The sequence below is a fragment of the Ptychodera flava genome, chromosome 18 (assembly GCF_041260155.1).
Source record: "Ptychodera flava strain L36383 chromosome 18, AS_Pfla_20210202, whole genome shotgun sequence".
NCBI classification, from domain to species: Eukaryota; Metazoa; Hemichordata; class Enteropneusta; family Ptychoderidae; genus Ptychodera; species Ptychodera flava.
Genome location: NC_091945.1, coordinates 12,521,032 through 12,546,640, shown reverse-complemented (window position 1 = coordinate 12,546,640; position 25,609 = coordinate 12,521,032). Strand labels below are relative to the sequence as shown.

At 37.6% G+C, this 25,609-nt stretch overlaps 1 protein-coding gene across 1 annotated transcript; it reads right to left on the bottom strand.

Moving 5' to 3' along the window:
* Nucleotides 1–25,214, bottom strand: LOC139117802 (QRFP-like peptide receptor). The gene is made up of 2 exons (XM_070681052.1): nt 25,082–25,214; nt 1–1,785 (listed from the first exon to the last, which is right to left on the bottom strand). The coding sequence occupies exon 2, from the start codon at nt 1,758–1,760 to the stop codon at nt 684–686; it is 1,077 nt and encodes a 358-aa protein (XP_070537153.1). The 5' UTR covers nt 1,761–1,785; nt 25,082–25,214; the 3' UTR covers nt 1–683.
* Nucleotides 25,215–25,609: the final 395 nt, after the last annotated feature.

Genomic DNA, 25,609 nt, shown 5'->3' with positions numbered 1-25,609 from the left:
ATATTTGTCATATTGGTCTTGGCGTATTTTTCGCTACCACTAAATATCGAATGCCCCTTTTTTAATTAATGCCAACGTTTAAGTTCTTGGTGATAATTTTCGCCGTACAGGCCTTGTCATTTTTCCGCTCCCCCTGCTACTTTAAATATGTACACAATTAAAAGTCCCTCTGCATCCATTGACAACGTCGTGATTCAGCAGTGTCTCTTTCTGAGTTACCCATAGGTCTAATGTCGATCTGACAGTATGGATAATTGAACAAAATGAAGATAAAAAACGTCAAAGTCAATATTTGTAAATGCCCTTTGCTTTTGACCAAGGTGACGAGTAAAGGGTCACGGTCATAAATCATACTTTACAAATATTGCAATGCCTATGATTTATTATAAGTTTATGGTCACAACATTCGTCATACTGGCCTAGTTGTATTTTCCGCTTTATCAAATATCCCACTTCATTCATCGATATCGTCTGCTTGATTCAGCAATAATATCTTCTACATGACCCATTCTGTTGATTTGACATTTAGGTGCGATAATATTGCATTGTAAAATATACCTTGCAATAGACATGTCACAACTTTGTGTTTGCAAGCCCGTGCAGATTGATCAATAGACTGTGATACAAGTAATGTTGCTATGCCTGTAAGGATGCAGTGCCTCGATTGGTGTGTATATACATAATTACGATACGGCAGTTGGTTGTGTTGCGGGATGGGTATCGTTATATGTTTGTAACCCGGCGGGCATCACCTTGTTCCTCTTGCAGCAATTCTGTACACACGGGAACATGCGATGCAATTCGTTTCGAAAGTTTTCGTTGAAGTAGGCGTACAGGAATGGGTTCATCAAGCTGTTGCTGACATAGCAGGTATGGGCGAAGTACCACTGAATGTACACCGTCTTGAAAATTGAAAGCGGGACTTTGTCCCTCGGTGTCAGGCGCCAGTACAGCGTGAAATAGTAATACGGCACCCAGGTCACTGCAAACAGTATTACAACGGAGAACAACATTTTCGTGGCCCGCTTCTTGTTTCGGTTGGATGAATTGCTCGGTGATTTCCTGTACCACAAAGTGCCAATCATTGCTGAATACAGACTTATTAAAATCAAGAGAGGGATAAGATACATCACTAATAAATCAGCCAAAAAGAACTTTTCGAGGTAACCATTGGCAGTGTACTTACTGGCGATTTTGCAGAAATACTTTGTCACGTTAGTGTTGTCGTGGGTGATTGAATCAAGAGAGAACATGATGGGTTTGTAGCTGGAGTATCCGAACGACGCGATCCAGACGCATGCGATTATGAAGATAGCCTGGGGGCGGTTTATCTTGGGGTTCAGAGGCTGTACAATCGCCCGAAAACGATCAATGCCTATGGCAAGAAGAGAAAACACTGTGGCACAACGCGATGTCCACTGCATCCACGCAAAAGTTCTGCAGACAAAGAGATCGCTGTTCAGTGCGTTGAAGAATTGTGGGTAATACTCGTATATCACGTGATAAGGAATTGTGAAGATCGCCACCATAAGGTCTGATACGGAGAGAGAAGCGATGAACCAGTTTGTCGGCGATTTCCGTAGTTTTGGTTGACGTACGATAGCTATAATCACCCATATATTACCCAAAATTATTATTATAAAGAATAAACAGTATAAAGTGACTTCATAGTCATCGGGGATTGTCGGCAGACGTGGACGCGATGGAAAGAAGGGCGGAAATCCCTCCTCTACGGGAGTCGAATTCGTTGTATTCGCCATCTTCTCGGGGCAGTACGCTTATAGCCTGAAACACGAAATATAGAACAAAGAGAATTGAAATGCTATGTTAAACGTCTGATTTGAGAGTGAAATAAAAAAGATCACAATGATTGCCTGAAATGAAGAAAAACTGAAGATGAATATGACAGGGCATTCGAAATCGATAGTGAATGTGAGTTGTGAACATGGATAGCAAAAAGTGCTGTTAAGGTTGGCGCTACGATAAAGACTATTTAAACATACCTAATTGTGTCCACTGTTTTGCTCCATTCTGTCGAAAAATTGTACTTTATGACTTCAATAACTTATATATGATGTATGCAGTTTAATTTATTACGTAAGTGTTGATGATAATAGGAAATGTTAATCAATGGTCACCAGGTCTTTTCAGCCTAATCTGAAATAAGGTGCGCATCATCGTCAAATCGCTCTGAATTATTGTTGAAAATCCTTATTAGCGCCATCGTGCGCGCACACATTACGTTTGTTGCTATGGCAATGTATACCCACAAACAACTAAGCATGCAAGTTACCATTAACAACGATGTGCCTTATGCAAGTTGAATGCTGTGAACGGCTAAGTTAGCCAGAGGTCGTCAACCCTCGAAATAATTGGATGCATATTTATTAATATAGTGGAATTGAATCGATGGAAATCTTGCGATAAAATGGCCTGCAATTTGCTTTACATTAGATTATATGTGAATAAGACAGCTGCTACTGTCATCTAGTTTTTTTGGCTTTTGTTAAAAGACAAAACAAGTAAAACATGTTCACTTTCAGTTTATTCGGTCGATTCAAATCCTTGCTTTTGCTTTGATTCACAAACGATTTGTAAGCGATTCTTTTAGTTCTGCGAGGCGCCAGGCTTTTCCACTCACTCAGAATTCTGGCCAAAAGCTGAATCCCATTATAACATTTTAATCAATCACAGTTATGATTACCGACAAAAAGATGTGATGATAACGCGATGCACTTAGTCTGACAGTGTAACAGAGCTACACGCCGCCACCATATGTGGCGATCAATATCGAAATCATGGTGTGCATGTGCTGTTAACTGAGCCTGTCAAACTGCCGTCATATCCAGACAACTTAACGAACATACAGATTGTCACATAATTTCCACGTGTTGTAGATACCGTGAAATCTAAAAGACGCTCCGGATGTGTGTACATCAACGCCTCGAGGTCGCACGCTGATTTCTCTGCTCTCTTCGTATAATTTTCATTAAGACGAAAACCTGTGATTAAGTTACAGAGTAATATTGATACCACCTGCAGGGATTGGCTGTGAGATTCAGACATTGATGTAAGAAATGGACCAGTCGGAGGGATTTTTAACACAATCGCACAGTTTTTATAGGATTGGGGAATTCGTATTATCACAAAAATCTTCAAAAATATATAAATATTGAATAAGCTTAAATACCCCTAGAATTGAGTCTTGAAATTCGACGAAGAGTTCGTAGTAAATTTCAAAATAGCTTGGAAATACAACGTGCTTGGGTGATAAGAAAAATATTTCTGGCAATAGAGAATGACGCCAACTGCATTCATTACAAACGTTCTCCTTCGATAAATTTTGCAACGACGTTCATGTACATACATTTCCTCACTGCAATGAATCTCGTTTTCATAATTCCATACAGTGATCTAGATTTTTCGGACCACTGGCAGGGATTTTATCTGCGTCATTGATATAGTACCATAGCGTGACGTCGCATGCGCAGTATTAAGGGCGGTCGGTAGATAAGGATGACCCTTTTATTTTATTTGTTTCTCATCTCCAGAGGAATACTCGGGCAAAACGGGCGGTCGAAATAAAAAAAAACAAGTACCAAAAAAAACTGTATTTGCTTCACGGTTCAATGTTCTGTCCATTTAGTCTCTACAATTTTTAAGTACAAAAAATGTGTATTTGTTTCAGTTTAATGTTCTGTCCATTCACGGTCACTGCCATTGCTTGTCTTTCAGTTCAGTGTTCTGTATTCTCTGTCCTTTCAGTCTGAGTCGCTGCAATCTCACAATTTGATGACGGTGGTGCTGTTGCTAGGATGATCGATTCAGAGGCGGTGCAAATAAAAAAAGTTGTTTATTTTCATGTCTGAGCTGAAATTTACGGTCGGTCGGGAGATGGTAAACACAAAAATAAAAAATGTTGCCCTAATCTGTTGTTTACGATGGAAAATTCTTAGACTTGTCTGGCATGGCGCTGATAATCGAGTCGCAAATACCTGTGCGCTGAATTGTCAAATCCACGAGAAACGCACTATTGACGAGCCAGCTGTACAGTATGACTGAGTCAGTATTTAACTATTTATCTGTACTTTACAAATAGAAAGTATTGCTGCTAAGCTCCGGTTCAGAGTTTGTTTGATAATAAATGGCCCGCAATAATGACTGCTACTGCTTTGATTTAGTATTGTCATATTTTCTGTCTCTTTTTTCGCACCAGGGAATAGTTTTATGTAAAATAAGGCCAAGACAAATAAAAAGTTTGTTTCTCATCCTAGACATATTTCAGATATGATACGGTGACACTGATTTTTTTACTCTCAATTTTTTTTTATTCTTCGATTAACAAGAACGCGGAAAAACATTACAACAACATAAGATAAATGCACAGCAGTGTTGCTTTATTATTTTTGTATAGCTACAAATCTGCGGTTTGACTTTTAGAGCAGCAATGCACAGTATGACTGGTCAATATATCAGTGACATATGTGTACACTTCTAAATGAAATGTTATTGCCAAATTGTTTACGGTCCTGTTTTATACAGCACTGTGTTATGCACTATCGTCGTGTATTTTTACGTTAATTTTTTATTGTATTTCCTCATAAACAGAAAAAAGGTTGATGCGGCGGGTCTGAATTGACGCGCGCGAGGATGAGAAACAAACTTTTTATTTTTCTTGGCCTAACAACTTCTTCGTTACATCACAAGAAACATTCTCAAAGCACCATAATTAAACGCTTATACCACATCACGAAATACTTGTATGGTTGATACTGCATCCGTCAAGTGAGCGCATAGCAGCTTCGCCTTGTAGATAAAACAAAACATGCATACATACGTACGTACATACATACAATACATATGCATGCATGCATACATACATACATACATACATACATACATACATACATACATACATACATACATACATACATACATACATACATACATACATACATACATACATACATACATACATACATACATACATACATACATACATACATACATACTCGTACAACAGAATGATCTAGATCGTGGTATTTTCCACATGTCCCTGAATTACAACATTCTGGAGGTCTTCGAATACAAAACTACTCTAAGGCACCACTAAAATATAGGAAATCAAAACAAGAGCGAATGTTTTCAGAACACGGACATGTACGTTCCCATGGAAGCTTACTGTATACAGACAATAACAAGCTACATTTCAATTGGATAAGACCACTGAGGGCTTCGCTGGCGTACATTATTGCCTAAAAGTCAACAAACACTAAAATGTAGGAATGTACATCCTTTCCAATGTATTTGCCCCGATGCAGTTATTTTCTCCCATGGTGAAATACGTGCCTAAGGCGAAATCACGGAATCCTAGTATATCAGCAAATTGCCTCAATCTTTTTCAAAATTTCAATTTGTATTTTTCGTTGAACAAGGGATTATATAATCCTCTTTTAAGCGATACATTCCGTGTGCGCCAATAATAATAGTGTGTGAATCACGTCTTGTGCGACTTCCGCGACACTCATATATTGAAATCAGCTTAATTAAAAGATACATTCTATCGTGGTGTATTCTTGGGGAACAATGCGCCTACACTTCTTGGATGGTGTAACAAACTTTTCTGTTTGAACAAGTCAGAGCATGGCATTATTGTCGAAGATATGTGCATTTTCACAAGAGTTTGAAGTGATTCAAAGAATCGTAAGAAGAGAGAATAAAAAGCAATTTTCTTCTGAGTATAAGTAGGCATATCGTTGCCATCTTGAATAATTGGTTGAACAGACGGCATTCAAGTGTTAAAGTTAATTCTTAATAACAGGCACGGAAAATGTTGACGTGTTCAGCATTACAACTCGGCTCTTACTGCTATAAAGTTTTGCCACGTCATGGTAGGGTTGACTTTGTATACATCATGGCTTGATAAGAAGAGGTTTACAAACAAACAAAGCTTTTTTCACATCATGCAGTTCTTCTTGCAAGATCTCTTGATACCCTTGCCAAGAACGTCACCTCGAGAGTAAGCACACAGCTCATGTTGACTCGGAGTGAACATAAGGTATACGTAGCATTCGCTTCGGGGACAGATACTCGGGCTTTCAAACTTTTTACGACACATTTTGGTAAACCACTCGTAGGTGCTCACCTTAAGCTCTTGGAGCACATAAGATTTTCACCTCCTTATTTTGTGAAAATCGGAAATTTATTTTTCCGATAGAGTCAAGACAGGGATGGTCACCATTATGAATATCAAATATCAGTAAATTAATTGCAATTTGTAAATTTTTGTTATGACCCTTGATTTTCATTCTTGACTGCGAAAGGGAATAGTTACAAGATTCCTCGAGGAAAGTTTGAGTAAAGGTTTTTTAGTCTTTCGAGGTGCATACTGCAGTAAGACGTTATTCATATAGTGGCTTGTTATGCCATAACTTTGTCTGTGTCACTCATTGAAAACCGATCTCGACAGATATGAGTGAGGCCGCATTAACAGCTATGATAATGTTTGAAATCTCTGAAAATTTGGCTTCAATCTGAAGATTTTTACATAGCATTGCAATTTATGCCAATAATAAAAACTTTCACTGAATCGTAGAGTCAAGTCGACTAGTCTGTTCCATTTTGTGAGTATATACAATCGCATCGATCCAAACATAGTTGGAACTAATTTGGGATTATTTGATGGTGAAGTAATGGCTGTTTAATCTGCAAAATGTAAGCTCATCTGCTTTTCGTTTTTAAGTTATTTTTATGATTAATTTGTAATATTGCAACATTCAGCTATAGGGTACCTAACACTTTTTAGAAATTTGAAAAATATGAAGATCCAATTATCCGTTCCAATCGTGTATCCTATAGAATGCGTAACGTTTTTTGGGACAGAGGAGTCCAAAAACAGTCCATATGGTATTTGGTTGAATATTAGGAAAATTAATATCTCGAAGCAGAGCGCAGTTTGTGCTTATGGAAGCAGTGATATCTTACTTTGAGCCGTGGGATATGAAATGGAATAGCACAATCTGTGGTTTGATGATAAAGTCGCCGAGCATTTTTCCATCCCTATTAATCTTGACGCCACATGCGCAGCGTATGTAAAACACTTTGCCAGCTTCGTCACGACTACATCCATTTTTCGCCTTCGAGGATCAAATACAGAACACTATGATGTGAAGAGGCTTGGAGCAGAACGAAATGAAATTTAATTCTTCTGTCACGTTCTCAATAAAATTGTTATCGAATACTAGTAAGCAAAATGCATACGATATTAAGATATGAACAACAACTCATAATTATGCTCAATTAAGAAACAACTATAAAATCACTAGGAAACTATAATTACATTGTTTAACCGATTGATGGGCCACAAATTAAAGAAATGTCTTTGAAAAAGTATATTTACTGTTGTCAAAATCTGAATAGCAAGAGCTGTGCCCTGAAGGACGTTTCTGTGTTTTTCAATCAGTCCAATTTCCTTGGACATCTTCTGAACGCAGACGGCGGAAAGTCCTGGAGGTGCAAAGCAAATCACGTCCTGTTTGTCGATGGAATTAAATTAGGAGAGTATTTAGGGGAATATGAAAACGCTCTTGAGTTATTTATTCAGTATATTGCCCGATTACACTCCTCGCAAAATTTTTATCAGACTGTCAAATATACGAAAGTTATGTTTTGTTACTCAGAATTTATGCTAAGGGTTACTCGACATTAGTCGTGTTAAAACAACAAAGCTCTTTATTATTGTCACATAGCTATTTTGACCTCATAAAATCGCTTTTTGCATTTCTATAAAGCCTAGTGATAGATCCTTAAATGGGCATTTTTATCGTGTTTTTCCTTCACGCGTTTAATTAATGACCTTCTGCAGTTCTTCAACCGAAACACTACTCTTACACAAGCCTTTATTCTACCTTATCCAGAGTATGCTGAAAAATCTTTCATATCCATAAATTTTATTGCGGAATTCTCCTCTTTTTCTGCATTTAAGCTAACATGACCGACTGTTGTACCGCTGTCATTCTAAGTGTGCGTGTGCGCGTCATTCGGCGCACTATCTCGAGAAAAGCTTACCAGTTTTGACTGAAATTGAGTACATGGATTGTATAATCAATTCATTATTACACTTAGATATTCTCAAGGCTCGTCATATCTCACAAATCGTGCTACAGATTGTTGATTATAGAAATTTATAATCAATTACACATTCATTTAGTACGATGATACAAGTTTTTTGCGACCCTAAAAGGAAAATACATTTTGATGTCAATCATTTTTTAAAGCAATTTCTATAATTTACATACTTTGCAATTAATGACATTTTCCTGATAAAATTCGACCTATCAAATATCAATAGCTCACGCAACAATGAAATTATCGTGAAAGACATAAGCGATATCACCAAATTGTATCTTGTTTGATGACAATTTTATTAAAGAAGCTTAACATCGACATTGATTCCATCGAATTTGATGATAAGGCATTCTTCATATATGTAGCACATAAAAGGCAAGTGTAGATTTGTATGTAAAATTGGTAATTTGCATATGAATTGCGTAAAATGAACGTTTTAAAATTGCTACACTAAAGTAAATGTCGTTTGCTAGTCATCATAACATGACATAGGCATATTCATGGCAGTTTGTCATCATTTAAGGTAGTTTGCGAATCGAAAGTGAAAGACTTTAACTTTTGCTTAAAATGCCCTGAAAAATTCTTTCAAACTTTCTCTTTCAAAATCAAGAATAAAAATCGGGATCGCCGTGCAAACTTTAGTACTATAGAAACAAATTACCCAAGATTTACCTATATTTGAAATTCAATATGGCCGCCATCCCTGTGTTTACTCTATGGAGAAAAACAAAATTTTGATTTCCAAAACACTAAGCTGGTGAAAGTTTTTTTCTTACTCCAAGGCCTTTAAAATGAGTCCAAGAAGTGGTAGATCAGAAAAGAATTGGACAAGTTTGAGAGTCCAAATATTTATCCCCTAGACGCATTCTACATTAATGAAGATGAAAACTTGTAGAATAACGCCGGAAGAATCATAAGTGTCAATTTACCGACAACAGCAAGTTATACTGAAACAAGGGAGCATTTTCAGTTCATATCTGATTGTATCTTATATCACTTGAGCAATTTTTCGGGGTTTTTTTATGAATGACTGTTGATTGTGCTCCCAATTTATCTTTTGTTCCTAACTTACAGAAAAAAATCGTCCAAGTCAATACCAATATATACTTTTCAATATCAAAAAACTAAAACAACCAAGGTGTAATGTTACTAGTTGCTAAGATTGTTCAAAATTTAAATTCTTTTATCTCACTTTTATTGATTTCTTTTCAATCTTTTCGTCTCATGCTGTTTCGACGGTGTGAGGTCGTGTTGAAAAAACAATCCTAGCCAGAGTTAGAATGCAACTCCTGAAGTTTGTGCTTGGTCGAACTATACATGTCAAAGGAGAACTAATTAAGGTAGATCGCACTCCTTGGGAACGATATTCGGGCTTTCAAACTTTTTCAATTCTATTGTGATCTGCCACTTGTGGTGGTTTATTTTAAAGTTCTTGGTGAAAGTTCTTACCGTCTCAGTTTTTCTAAAATCGAAAAATACATTATTCTTCTCCATAGAGTTAAAACAGGGATGGCGGCCATTTTGAATTTCAAATATCGATAAATTTTGGATAATTTCAATCTCTATTACCTACGGTGACCCTAATTTTAATTATATATTATTGATTTTGAAAGAGAAAGGTTGGAAAATTCATTGAGGAAAGTTTTAGCAAAAGTTGAAGTCTTCCATTTTCGAGGCGCATATTACTTTAGGGAGCGTTCAGTTTTTACGGCCGGGGGGGGCCGGCAAAATCCAGGGGGGGTCATCGTAATTTTGGAATCCGCAAAGGGGGGGTCATCGCTTTTTCACTGGTAGGAAAGGGGGTCACCACATTTTCAAAAACATAATACCAACAATAAAGTTCACTTTATGCCATGGCCATGATCGACCCTCTTTACCGGCGGGCCGCCTTCGGCGGCCCACTACAATAAATATACATTATGTATTACCCATGACCCTCTTAACGGGCAGACGCCTTTGGCGGCCCACTCCAATTAGGTTTACTTCATGCGATGGCCATGATCAACCCTCTTTACCGGCGGGCCACCTGCGGCGGCCCACTACAATAAATTGACTTTATGTAATACCCCATGGCAATCTTAATGGCCGCACGCCTTCAGCAGCCCTGTCCAGTAAAGTTTACTTTATTCGATAGCCATGATCGACCCTCTTTACCGGCGGGCCACCTTTGGTGGCCCACTAGAATAAAATTGACTTTACGTTATGGCCCATGACCCTCTTAACCGGAGGGCTGCCTTTGGCAAACCACTCCAATAAAGTTTACTTTATGCAATGTCCATGGACATGAGTTGTCTATGGAAATGAAGTTAAAAATTGCCTTACAGTCGTCCTAATCAACAGACGTTTCAATGGATGTGGCTGAGAAGTTTGTGCACTGGCATTTCTGCTACACGAATAAAGTGTGCCGCGTACCGGAGTTCAAATCCAAACCATGCGGGTAAATTTGACATATGGGTTTTGGTTATTTTTCAGCCGGGGGGGGGGGGGGGTCATCAATTTTTTTCATCTGACAAAGGGGGGGTCATCTTTTTTTCACGAAAAATGCAGGGGGGTCTATATTTTTTTTAACACCGCCGACAAGATTTTGCCGCCCCGGCCGTAAAAACTGAACGCTCCCTTAACAGGTAAGTCATTTTTGAACGACAAAAAGACATATTTTCACGTTTTACCTTCTGTGTAAATCTTCCAACCTATTGTCGCTTGTGGATTCAAGAGTTAAAAGCAGCCAGAACAACTCTGAAACGAAATTCCCTGCTGGGATAAAACTTAGTTTTGTTGTATTGTTTAATTGGTGTTAAATTAATTTTTTGAATTTCCCTGTTGAACGTGATGATATTTTCCATCTTTTTGCAAATAGACATAGTTTGAACAACTACGGTTTTTATGAAGGTCAATAAACATATAAAAATACAAGTATCAAATAAATTATCAAGGTAACTAGACAAAGATAACAAAGTGTGGCCCGCAGCTTGATGTTACAGCGAACTAAGTTTAACACATCTTATTTCCAGAATATACAATAATTGTTAACAAACTCCTTCAAACCACTTGAAAGAATGGTTTCATTACAACCATTTTCAGTAATAGAGCGCGAATCCACTGCAGGGAACTGCAATAAAACTGATCACACTAATTAGTTTTAGCTGTAGCCAGCTGACAAAGTCGACAACATTGTATGTCCCATGCAGACAGTTTGTCTGGGGAAGTTGAAATAAAAAAGATTTGTACATGGACCAGTGCATGGTAATGTTACATTGTATCTTAATCTTGAACACAGGGTGCCAATCGTAAACTCTCATTTACAACCCGAGCCTCAGACAGAGCTAGTTTTGCCTTTGTACAAGCTGACTTTTTGTCTGTATCAAGTAGCCTTGTTCAACACCAAAGTGGCCACGGCTACAGCTGAAACTAATCAGTGTAAGCAGTTTTATTGCAGTTCACTGCGGCAGCTTCGCGCTCTTTTACTGAAAATGGTTGTACCTATCGAGAAATTAAACGATATGATATCTGTTCCTTGTCATCGTTTCTCGTGTCATTTAGCAACTGTGCTTCCTTTTGTTCTTGTCTCATTAAACATCAAAATCTCAGATATTTTTTATGAGTTTGACATTTATCGTGCATATTCTAGACGCCGCAATGTCTAGGAAAAGCGTCTTCGTAGGCTTTTAGTCAAATAAAAACTGCAACATAAATGATGAAACAGCGGTCATCAACCATCGGCTATATGTGCTAAATAGCGATCTATTGCAGGGAGAAAAGCACACAGTGACTATATCATTGACTTGTAATAGGTACCCTGTCATAACACTACAGCAAGTCTGAGCTCGGATTAGGCTTACAGGCTCCGTTGGAGGAAAATGCGGGTAGCGCCGGAGCTTACGTAGAGGGATGATGGAACACGGTAGCATTTAGTCAAGTAAACGCCCTGCGGTATACCATTTGAAGTATTTTCAATACAACCCTGCCGCTATTGAAGTATTTTCTCTCTGATGACACAGAAACACTTCAGCTTTTCCGTATATCTGTTACCCATTCTGAAGAATAACCATGGCAATTCATTGAATCCACGCTCGTTCGACAAACCACTAGTTCATAATTGGAACCGTATATAATGCCCTTTTAATTAAGCTATTTATTTTCAAAACTCAGGGCAAGTCTGTGAGGGGACGAGTAACGCTAAATCAATTAATAAACGAATCCTTTGGAAAATGCGACTGTGTGGACAAGATTGGACGGTTTCCGATAACCCTGTTTGAGTAACTGCACAAACACCATGGCCATCCGGAAATATATTGAAAGTCTTCCGCTGCTGAGGAAGTATACCTTTCATGGACAAAAAAGTGACATTTCTTTTAACTTCTTGAGCTTATTGACAATGGTGAAACACAGCCACTACGATATGACCGTTCCTTCAGAAACAGAATGCACCCCACCTTGGCAGTTGTTTGAGATTTCTGTGGCATTTAAAAACTTTTGTTAACCCAGGGTTTACCGGACAGCCAAATTTTGGATCCAGACCGTAGACGAAACCTGGATAATTTTTCGACATACTTTGTTCGTTCGTGTATTCAGACACACAACTACTAACGGGTTAAACTAATTACACAAACGTTGGGAACATGGACTGATTTTATACTGAGTTCGGGCATTCATGATTATGTCAATATCGTTTTAAGGTACACTGTTGACTCAATACAGCAACACCGCTAAGCCTTAATAACATGACTGTCTATAAATTCCTTTAAGTGATTACGACATATCGGCGCAGATAGGAAATTAAGAAACAACAGGCACCTTCAAGAAATCAATTAAAGCTCTTTTTATATTGAGACTATTTCATAATGTGGTGTTTGATTTTGATTTTATAATTACAGCTCTCTGGGCATATGACGAGAGGGAAATTCTCTCTTAATAAAAAAATGCCATTTCTGACATTGTTCCGTTAAAAGCGCCAGGAAGTTTCAAATCAAGGGCAAACAAATCTCGGTGAGTAAAAAGCCTACAGAAATCACAAGTATACAATGAATACAGTTTTACTCTGACTTATTCAACGCAAATGCACCATTTCAATGGTTTAAGAGAAAATCGAGTGCGGTCTCATGGCAAATTGCGTGCATCTGAATTCTGTGAAATTATCTCTCTCCCCTTTACGATCGGCGTCTATCTCTGGCCGCAGTGACTTTACCATGGCAACGGCGATAAATACGCAAGTTTCATTGTGTGAAAGTGGCACTACACAGGGTTTGTCACGCTGTACTTATTAATGCGATAGTTAGACGTGCAAGTGGAACACGTCATCACCAAGACTTTCCCACTGCAAACGTTACTGAGGAGTCCGATTCGTAGGACTTGAACAATGGCACAGGCGTTTCAAGATCTCAAAAATAATATTCGAAGGCGCTTCAGTTATCGAAATCTTGTAAGAAACTCTTCAAAATTCGTATCAGCATAAGAAATATAACCATTACTACTATATGATTACTGTTATCTGTCACTTTATTCATACTGAGGAACCGGTTGGTGTTGTAGACCTCTAGAAAGCCTTAAAGTACCTTGCATAGGACGTGCAATGCATATAAAGTTTCTAAAGATCCACTCTTTGTAAGGTAATACGCCCCCACCCCCAACTTGAACAATGCAAAGTAAAATGTTTATGCATTCCTTGCTCTTGGAAACTACACTCTTCGTTTTTATGACCAGGAATCAATCAGGCTTAATCGTGTAGCTTTTTATGAGAAGAGCAAAGTACCGCAAATTCACCCATATTTTAGATTTCTTCCTATTATAGTAAAGTTTCAACAGGATATTTCAGTTGTGAAATATGTATGTATGTTAAGGTAGATGAAAGACAGAAATTTTTCTCAGACTTTTCTCGGGGAAGGTTTCAACCGTTCTCTTTCGAAATCAGAGGTAAAAAAAAATCAAGGGTTCCCATGCAAATTTTTGTACAGTATAAAAACAAATTACCATAAATTTACTGATATTTGAAATTCAAAACTGCCGCCATCCAAATGTTAACTCTTTGGGGAAAATTTAATTTTCGATTTTCACAAAAGTAAGGCGGCCAAAGCTTCATCTTCTCCCAGTGCTTCAAAATGAGCCCCCGAAAATGGTAGACCAGGAAAATATTGTTAAAATTTAAGAGTCGGAATATGTGTCCCTAAGGTAAATTCTACCTTAAGGTAGTTCGCACCTCAAATGTGAAAGACAACCTTTTGCTCAAACTTTCCTTCAGCAAAGTTTCAACCATTCTCTTTCAAAATCAAGAATAGAAATAAGAAGTTTCCGTGCAAATGTTGGTACTAGAGAAACAAATTACCCAATATTTGCCGATATTTGAAATTCAAATGGCTGCCATTCCCGTATTATCTTTATGGGGGGGGGGGAATGAAATTCCCAATTTTCACATTTAAACCGATCAGTTTTATAAATACCTTGTTTATTTCACAATAATATAATTTATATTTAAAATCGTGCACATCAATGAGTATATCGTATAAAAATGACCATGAATATATATATACATATATACACACGAATAATTTAGATGTCTTAGTGCACAAGATATTCCAGGGGTCAGTGGCAACAGAAACTTACCAGTGGTGTTGAGACAGCTGAGTATAGCAGTTATGCGTTTTATGTTAGCTTCGCTAGCCATAATTTATGTATTTTCCGGATTTTTTTTTTCATTTTTCTGCACAACACAGTCCCCCGTTTTCCTATCAAAAGCATGTCGAAATGAGTACTTTTCGATTTGTCAATGCAATGTGTATGCATGTACAATTTTAATCAGACAAGAATCCGTTTGTCTTGCAACAATTACGTTGGAATTGATAGCGATGCTAATACTGCATAGAAGGTGAATATGAGAATGCGTCTGTTTTATGAAAACCATCCAAAGTCTCAACTATTGTCTAATGGAGTTCAATTACACTGAAGTCACACGGAAATGTGTTTTGAGGGATTTAGTCATGGTAGTTGTAAGAACAGTGCAATAAGATGGTGTATTTGGAACTTGTATGAAAGATAATAAATAACTGTTAGGATGTACAAGATAATCCTGCACCATTACCAGAATAAATCTTGTATACTATCTGTTACATTGTGAAAAAAGAATCGCTTACAAATAATGTTGCCTTGCTATAGAATAAATCATATCATTCTGTCGCTAGAACCCGTCGCTTTGGGATATGATATGGTACTTCTCGAGGGGCGTTTTGGTCGAATAGCTATGAGTAAGATAAGAAGAAATTTTGAATGATTTTCCCTTTTGGTGTTTTTTTCATAGGTTTACAGATAAACTATGAATATTCGGAACGCTTCATTCTTTAAAAAATACTGTTGCTGGTTCGTTATATAGAAATTCTGTAATTAAAAATATGATAAGGCGGACTTGGGTAGTTCTAACTCTAAAGATAATATTTCTTTTTCAATATTAAATTACAAGGTACCAATAGTACTAATTTTCGGACATATCGTGTATACGGATACATGAAACTTACTGTATCTGAATACACAAAGGTTTTAACAAATATTCTCTGTGCTACGAATGTAAGCTTTCGCTTTTATCGTGTTTCTAAATGAACGGTGTTTTATAAGTGCAGAGTGGGTTTATGATACAACTGAACCATTCCGCACGAGACGAGTGTGGAGCCGTGCCGCTGTCTTTTACCGCAGGACACACTAGAAAAATCGGTGATCAGTTTCCTGTAACAACAATCGTGTACTGCGTAGCTGGAGTTAGCCTCGGGGATGGAACATTTAGACTCCGAAATATGATAATATAGCTATGAGTAAGATAAGAAGAAAGTTACCTTACTATGGAATGATTTGCCATTTTGAAATTAAGACCGCCAGAAGTGTAGATAGTTTTAAGCGCAGTTTGAAAACCTACCTTTTTACTCAGTTTTATGTGTAATTTTCTGTTTTACTTTTTTAGTGTGGTTGTATATTTAAATTATTTTATACAGCTATGTACAATGTGCTGAGACGTATGTGTAGTGCATTTTAAACAACTTTTAATAATAAAAATAATAATAATAATAATATCGGGGCGGGGGGGGGGGCTAAATCTTTAGCAATCTCATTTTGCAACCTGCATTTATGGATGTCGAAACATATTTTTTTCTATGCAGTTACCATAGTCACAGACATATATAGAAACAAACTAGCAACTGGTATTGTTCAAGGCGTGAAGCGGTTACGTAACCCATCCATGTTCGCCTCGCTTCAGGCTGCTCTCGCCTCTCTTTTTCGAAGAGTGCCGACCATGCATCCTTCGGTAATTTTCGGATTTTCGCCGATTGTTAAGCGAAAGTATGTTCGGAAAAGTTTGTGTTGTTGTCGTCGTGTGAAGCTAAGCGGAATTGGCGTGCTGGCGAAAACAGGAGTGTTTTGAGCTTCAGTAAAATGAGTTTTACCGGTTTAAAAATTCCTCTCATATTTTTATGAATATATAATGAGTGTGTTTGAACCAAATTTGAAAGTCTTTTATCGATACTGTCTGGTTTTACTCAATGGTTTCCGGTCAGTCATACCGTCTTTTACACGTTTGTCAAGGAAGGACATGTTTATGAAACTGCTGGCGTGTTATGTTTTGATTGGCATGAAGCAATGTTTCCGCCCTGAGAGCTCACAAAGTAACTATGGTTGCTACGCGACTGGCAGCACGATGCCATCTCGTCGTATTTTTCGCATAATCTCGTGCAATTATCAACCACAAACAAAGTCTCCAAAAGTTTAACACCTTTGAAGCTCATTTTAATATGAAAAGGCAATAGTCTACCGAGACGACCATGGAACAAAAGGCATGCCGCGTTGCTAGTCTGTTTCTATATTTGTCTGTGCCATAGTATATGGCGGATATTTCTTTCAAGTATCACAATTTAATTTGCCTCTCTAGTAAGCCAACAATATGCACGACGACCCGATATTAATTTTTTTATTCTTTAAAATATCTAGATAATTTTGTCAGACGTTTCGTCAAGCGATGTATGAGTGAAATAATACTTTCATTCATGGCGTGTAAGTTGAATTTTGTTCCAGAATGCCATGTCTATTATTTGCCTAATATATTCAGAAATTATTAAGTGCGAAATGAATATTGTAATCGCAGACTTTATCAGAAAAACAGATATTTGTGTGATTCGATCGACCTAACCAGCAAGGACAAACATGCAAATAAACCGCTAAACACTTGCATATGAATAATTTTAAACTTCGCGGGCGGTCTGCCATACTTTCAAAGTGAAATGTCACTCACTACTTTTTACATTTAAAAAAGTGATCATAACTAAGAAAAGGTCTTATCGAGTGCATGATGATTTCTACGTACAAAGTGGGGCTTCCTCGCTCCTTCGTAACACTTTGCATGACTCCTTAGTTTTAAATTGATTCGCAGACGTGCGTATCTTTGTTATCGCTGCGCTGGAGATGTCTGAGAAGCAAATAAAGCACGGTCCCTGTGGATAGACCGTGATTAAAAAAGACAGGCGCAACAGCAGCCTGATCCTCGACATTTGCTTTTAAGGTAATTTGTGCCTCGAAAATGAGAAACTTAAACTTTTGCTAAAACTTTCCTCAGTGAAAGTTCAAACCATTATATTTCAAAATCAAGAATAAAAATCAGGGTTCACTGTACAAAATTTGGTACGAGAGAAGTTAAAGATATTTAAAATTCAAAATGGCCGCTATTCCTGTATTGTTTATATTGTGGAGATTGAAATAAAATTCCCGATTTTTACCAAACTAAGCCGTTTGAAAAGTGTATTTCCTTCATAAGCTTCAAAACGAGCTCCCACAAGTGGTAGGCCAAAAGAATATCGTAAAAGTTTTAGTGTCCGAATAACTGTCTCCTGGGTCATTCTACTTTTAATCGGTTTTTCAGCGGCCCTCATCAAAGCGGGGTACAAGCTGCTGACAAAACATCCAGAAAGCGGTGAATACAAGCTGCGTTCCGGGAGCAAAGGAATAGCAACAGTTACCAGTATCATTTCAAAACATATTGATTTAATATCTTTTTGCCGGACTGTCAGAATCTATCATTAACCTATATGTTCAGCAAACTACAGATTTTATGAGCAAAAACAGATATAGGCGTTATTCGATCGACCTAACCTGCAAAGTTTAACATGCAAATGAAGCGTCAAGCTCTCGTATTGTTTAAAATATCGTTTTTTTCTCGCGACAGCATTGGCATAATTGGTGTGGGTCGAAGAGGGGGCTGACAAGACAACAGTGAATACAAGCTACGTCTTAGACATACATACAGTGGCGACGAAAAGCTGACATATTGAAGCTTATAACTAATCGCCTTGTTCGCCTTGTCTATAAGCCTCTGCATGTCGCATGATTTGAAACCTATGTAATGCTCGTATTTGTATAAATTTATTACTTTAGTTTGTGAACTTTTCTGATGGTGCCGAATTGATATTCCAGTACATATTATCATAAGAACAAATAAAACTATTTTATCCAGTAAGTGGACTTACGTGTAGCTTGTTAATAATACATGGGCGGGCTTCTGGGAAATTAAGGTAATATTGCAATTTAGCGGAGATGTAATAAAATACTTCTTAATGATGTATACCTACGTTACTTCTTAAAAACCCACTCTGCCAGAAATACCCTATTTTATTTTCCCCAGATGTCAGCAATGAGACTGAGAATACGTTATTGAGTAAAATCTGTAGACGTTTAGCCGCAAACCATAATTAAACCATCCGTTATCTAGTAAATGGATTTACCGTTGGGTATCGTTTAATGGTTATTACCCGAATGTCATTAGGGTAACAATAATAAAGTATGTTTAGAAAGACAAATAGATAGTGCTCTTCATTATTGTTCGTAATCTACGAGGGACGATTACCCTTGTCAATGAACTATCGTATGAACGTACCTTGAAGGTTGAAGAGTATGACTAGATTACAAAATCTGGATAGTAAGGAAACCTCGAAAGCGCCAGTAATGGTACGTCTGCAAAGTCTACACACGCACAACCATCTCATCAAAATGGCTTTCAGAAGACCAGGCACGTACAGAGTTTAAATTCTCGTACCTACTTATCACGTGAAGAGGATGGCCAATGGCGTCATCGACAGAGTTGTCATAGAATAAAACTTAATCGAAATTTATACTGACTGTGCTTGGTGTGTAACAAAAGAAATTGCCGGCAAACTTTACGAAAAAGAAGCGACGTCATAAAGGTAGTCGCCAGGTAGCATCAAAATGTTGGTTACGGATGCGAGAAATAGTGTGATACTATACACGATATTCATTTTATAGGTTTATTTGTCTCACCATTCTTTTATAGGTAATGTACTTTAATACACTGTCATGAGTGTTACTGTCACTAAGAAAGGCCACTGTACTCAAGTCAACCCCTTCAGAAAAATAAAATCCAGCTTTAGAATAGGTTTCTGTCTTAAAGTGAAATCCTCGAGGTGTTTAAATCATTGATATAAACACGCACTGCAAATGTACAACTTCGAATAGTGGCATAAAAGAGTACATACAGCCTCGGGGATAATTCTGTCCATGGACAGAGCTTAAAAATTCAGTAAATGCTCGAAAAGTAGTCATGTGCCATGTTTCACCAGTGATTTCCATCACCAGCACAACAACCAGCTTCAACTGTAAGTGTTATTTGTCGTTGAAGGCGTCCCGCTTCTTCAAGGAAAGTGTTCGGCTTACACAGCTTTAACCAATTCGGTTAAACCGCTTGTTTGGTTGAAGCGGAAAATATTGATCCACTCATTTGATTTACAAAAATCGGTGTAATGTTTACCTGCTCTTACGTTATTCAAATATAACGACGAAAAACACCAAAGAAAACTGCCGTAAGCACACCAGGATACACTGTAAACACACTTCGGATGGTACATAATTACAGTATATTAATGTTTGGCATCATTATCCAAAGAAATGATGTAGTTCGTGGAAAGTGGACTGCTATACGAGCTTAGACTAGCGTGTTTGTATGTTCCTATATAGCTGATCGTAAAAGACTATAGCAGTTATTAAATTCCATAAATTTTGCTTTGCATTATTCATGTCATGGCAAATCACACCATGATTGTCCTTGTGATGGAGATATGTTGCATCTGAGACTCGCCTTGAAAATTGGAGCACTAAAATTCAGAATGGCGAGAGGCGGCGACTGTTACTATGCGTAATATCGATATGAAGGAGAACAAATCTTTCATTTAACATTTCATTCCTTACTTTTTTTGAAAGAAACACGTTGTGAAATGAAAACAATTAATTCTGAAGGCAACGATCTACATAACCTAAAATAATTCAAATCATTACAACATTAGAATATGTCTCAAAAAAGAATCGATGTACTCAGGAAGCTATCTTGTAATCATCCTGTCTTTATTTTCTTCGTCGATGAGAAACTTGAGTACTTCCGGTAGCTTCTTTTATGATCGAGTAAAATAGAAATTAACACAACAGTGGCAGATCTTTTTTTGAGGGATTCTCTGAAGAGACAAGACAGCTGATTGGATAAGAACCTAATCGAGGTGTTAATGAGTCTGCTTGATAGCATGCTGATGAATTAATGACTAAAAAGGTTTATGTATCAGGCCAATCAAAACCAACCAACCATGCTTGGCCTGACCACGGTTCCTCTGATAGACGGACCGTGGCCTGACACTACATTTCAGACGTATGGTTATCTTGTCGAGCGGATATTTAACAACGTCATTTTTAAACTTTTAATTCTCAACTTTTATATGAAAGGGATTACATGGCATTGTTCGGACGTTGTTTCTGGTAATTTTGTTGTCAATCAATTAAGAAGTGAGTATACCTTCTGCCAAGCTTATGGACAGCACAGATGAAGAAACAAGTGGCATAGTTTCTGTTACCAGGCAAAAATAACAACAAAAATAATAACAGACCGCTAGCCTCGGTTTCAAGTAAAAAGACGTTGAATTTGACACTCGTGACAGAGTTGACATTTAGGATCAATACACATCATGCGAGTTTATTGTTTACAAGGGATATTTAATAAGGTAATAAGAGACGGCGAAAAGAATGACTTATGTCCTTAAAATTAGCCATGGAAGATTGAAAATTCCGAAGAGTGCAAAATTTTAATTTGAACAATGCAACAAAAGACAATCTGATAACTTCTATTATTAATCATAGTTATATGAGTGCACCGGCGAACGTTATTCGTAAAGCAAGCAGTGCCAACTGTTCGTACATTTTACGGCCATTGCTGCAGTACAAATACAAACGCTGGCTGTTGCAGTTCAGTTACTCCGAAAAGGGGTGTCATTTCAAAATTACCAGCGTTCAGATCAAAATTCTGTTTTACAAACACTTCGATTACTATAGCTTGGGGGACGTATTGTGCGCAAACAGCGTAGAAAATAAGAATCGCCTCAAATTCTCAAAAAAAATATCACAGCGGACGAGCTACGTTACTTTACAGTGGATCGCTTGAAAGAAAACCCCATATTCAGTCGACGCGGTCAAACTGTGTGATCATTGGCCAAATTTAGCGAAGCATTGTCGACTGAAATTAAACCATGCGTGAAATTCTCCCGCATTTATCATCGTAGGCGCTCAGTTCCCCGTTGCTAGGCAGTAGTCCATTACTAGATTTCGTCTAATGTTTTGTAAGTGATATAGCTGCTATATCATCGAAACCCATCTTTCAATATTTTCAACATGCCAGCACCCTCGTCGGAGTTCTTAAAAGAGTCGGTACGGTAAAGGACACGCATATGTCTGTTTTTCATATTTTTTTTTATTTTCCTATTCAAGTTTTTCACAAATCTGCACGATAAGAAAACCACACGTGTGACGTCACGATTTTAAGTTTCGAGAGAAAAGTTTGCAGACAGAGAAATACCCTGAGGAAAAAGACTTGGCGGTTTCTTAAAAGATATGAGCCTAACTGCAGAGTTCGTAAGATTATATTCACGTGATAGTTGCACATGTATTGACATTTACCGTATTCTGCCGGCGTCTTTCTTTACATCTCTGGCTGTGCGGCATTATGTTACAAATTGTTCAGTATGTGTATTTTTTTACATGTCAGTTTTCCGTCCAACCATCACAAATGTTTGACCCAGCTGTATATTTATATGTAAGCACCTGATGCAAATTGCAGACAATAAAACCTGCCTATCTGACGATCGCGTGAATGCGTGAAACTCGAGCAGTAGGTACCAAACATACTTGAAGCGTTCCCATTTTTATTATATATCTGTTATTTCATAGGAGTGTTCATTGTTCAACATACGTTGCTATAATTTCAGCATCTAGCAACATACGCCCTTTTCTCTAGTATCAGGCATTGTAATTCTGTGCTACTGTGCGAATATTCCTGCGGCAAGGTATATTGTCATCAAGCCATTCCTTATCTCCTTAGGTTTTAATTTGTAGAACAGTATTTATTACAAACATAAATATACGATAGAATAGAGAGCGCAAGGGGAATAAATCTTGCTTTCGATTTTACCAGTATCTATTTCAGAAATACTCATACATAAGCAATTTCCAAGCAGATTACTCCTTAAATGGAAGAAGCTGATGATTACATTGCATTTGAACATAAATCACGGGCACAATTTAAAACATACGAAAGAACTACATTTACAAATTTGTGATACTGTTTCGTCTATATCTACATGCATCATAGAAATGAAAGGGTCATTGGCTGAAACTTTAGGTGATTTTGTAATATGTTGTTTTAATGTCAGCTACCCTTTTCTTGTGCTTCTAGCTGAAGCACTGCATTGTTAGCGATTAAAGGTGAATTCTGGTCCGGACTAAAATTCGAATGTAAACAGTAACAGTGCAATCTACACGTAAAGATGCTGTGTTGAGAAGCACGTAACCGATTACATATAAATTGACGTAATACCTCATGAAAATTGAAAAAAGTCAGAAACGACAGCTTTTAAGTATTGCCGATGCTTTATACATGACTACCATATCCTGACAAAAGAAAACTGGTATGACATAGTGTGTTCATATTTTGTACAAACACATTATGCCAAAGGGGAATATCAATTACGAGTTTCTGGTGTACGGTGTGTGATCGGACTTGAAGTTAACACGAGCCGAATTCTAATCATAAAATTCTTCAATTAAATTATCAATAATCCATATATTGCTCCGGGTATTTTTTTTCAAAGTGCAGGCTTTGTAGTTGCAATGTAGTTGCGATCGTTATAACAGGTGCCTTGATACAGAGCTTTACCTGTTTTATGAGGTCTGGTCCTCTCGTTGGTAAGCGCCCAGACATCTCCCCCAGCAAAGATATTTTCATTACAAAATCCGACATTTTGATATGATAAATTATGAACATCGCTAGGCGGCGACGCTTTCATGCTAAGCAGTAATAACAGAGTTAACTCGTAAAAGAGAATGTTAATGTATACAATATTGGTAGCCCCGTTAAAAAAATTTACAGTTATGTCTCACCAGCTGCGATACAAAATTTCGTGCAGTGGCTGACTTATATATCTTCGATAGAGCGCTCGTGACGCCCCACTGACATTTTAAGGCGAACGACATAGGCTTGATCGAGATGCGCACCTCAGGTAAAATAAATTATCGACGAGGCATAAACTATCGGACTAGCCATGAACCTAAGCAGCTACGTGTGTGTCGACATAAGGGCGCTCTCGGGTATGTGTTCCATGGTACAAATAGCAATATGTACATGACTTCGAATTCAAACTTCACAAAAAGCGGGGTTTTTTTCTCTGTAGGTACATGATGTATGAATACACTCGGTTCCCTTTATTTTAAAATAACCCGTCGTACACGGGAGGAAACAAAAAAAGACAAGCGAGAGCCAATACTTAAACATCAAAATACATGACATTGTCTTTAATTCACTGTACACTAAAGCGTCTGTAAACCCAACCTGGATGCCCTCAAAAGATTTCGACTTTCAAAACACGACTTTCTATTTTTCAAAAAAAGGCAATGAACCAACAATGAACAATAAAGTCCCGCCACGGCACGTACGATAGATGGATCAATGAGCTCGAAAATTCAAATGAAGCAAGTACAAAATCAAGTCCAAGTTCACATGAAGAGAGATAATGTTTCTGCTTATTCATCAATAGAATATCTGAACATCGCATTATGGGAGTCACCTGAGCTCTTGTTTGAAGAAATATTCACATATTTTGGTTTAAAGGACGCGTAGTAGTAAGTTTTGACGATTTTTTTTTCACTAATGTTTATTTCTAATGCCAAATACAGCTTCTTCGTCTACTCCCAAAAGTATGTTGAGGTATATAGTGTTCATGTGCATTTGCAGACTGCATAGTTATTGCAAACAAGTGTAGTCAGTCCAGACTAGAATTGATATGTGAATGACAAAAATGCATTTTACACGTGGAAGCGCTATGTTAACAAGATAAAAAACCATGCAAAGTTAACATGCTTTTTGAATGAGAACAAGAACTTGTTACTTGAAATATGATACAAAAATAACGAGAAAACATTAGAAGTAAGAGCTACTTGCTCTTTGAACGTACAATCGTTTTTGAAAGAGACAATTACATGGTTGTAAAAATTGTCATCAATTCGGATGAGAAACTAAACCGGCCACATTGTTTATTCATGAGATCTTGAAAATATCTGATCTCATCACACATCAAATACGTATACGGCGATTATTATTTCCAATTCTGAAAACGGTACGGTGGTCGAATATTGGTATGTTGTGAATGAAATTGTTTCCTTGAATACTAAAGTTGACATAATACGAAGAGAAAATGCAGGAAATGGAAAGAAAGAAAACTTGAAACTAAAAATCTATCTTTGCTCCCCTAAAGACGAGCACAATTATGAGGCAAGGCGATGAGACTCATACGCACAACTGGAAATCAATGCTCTCAGGTTAAAACTTTATTGTCGGCGTTTGCTTCCTATGAGTCAACTGAGACAAAAGTGATAGCTAAGACTTACTTACAGTGTAACCAGACACTCGTCTTCTTTCGTCTACAGCAGCGGTGGTTCTCAATTGCCAGAGATGTACGTTCGGTCGGAGTCTGTTTTCGTCTGGTTGAATTACACGCCTAAACCACTACATTTGAAGGTGTGGTTGATGCCAACGGAAGTGATATTTAGGATAACTTGATCAACACTGCGCGTGCGTCGGCTCCTCCCCGACTCTAACCAAGCCACGGAAAACAAGAGTTGTGCCGTATTGATAGGGAATTGAAAGTTTGAGTCAACACGTCACTCCTATGACCAGGCAAGCAGAGATGATTTAATTGAAGTTCTGTTAGTAACTCAACCCTTACTGGAAACCGTTAGAAAAAACTGCTTCTATGAATCCTGTGAAGTGACTAATCCCGGCGCCAGTCTGTGCATCCTCAGGAGATATTTTGTTACTGTAATAATTACTATCAAATGTTACTGGATCGACCCATTTTGTTAAAATATCATCATCGATTGAAGCAAGTCAGAGTTAACGTGATCAATTATAAAGTCACTA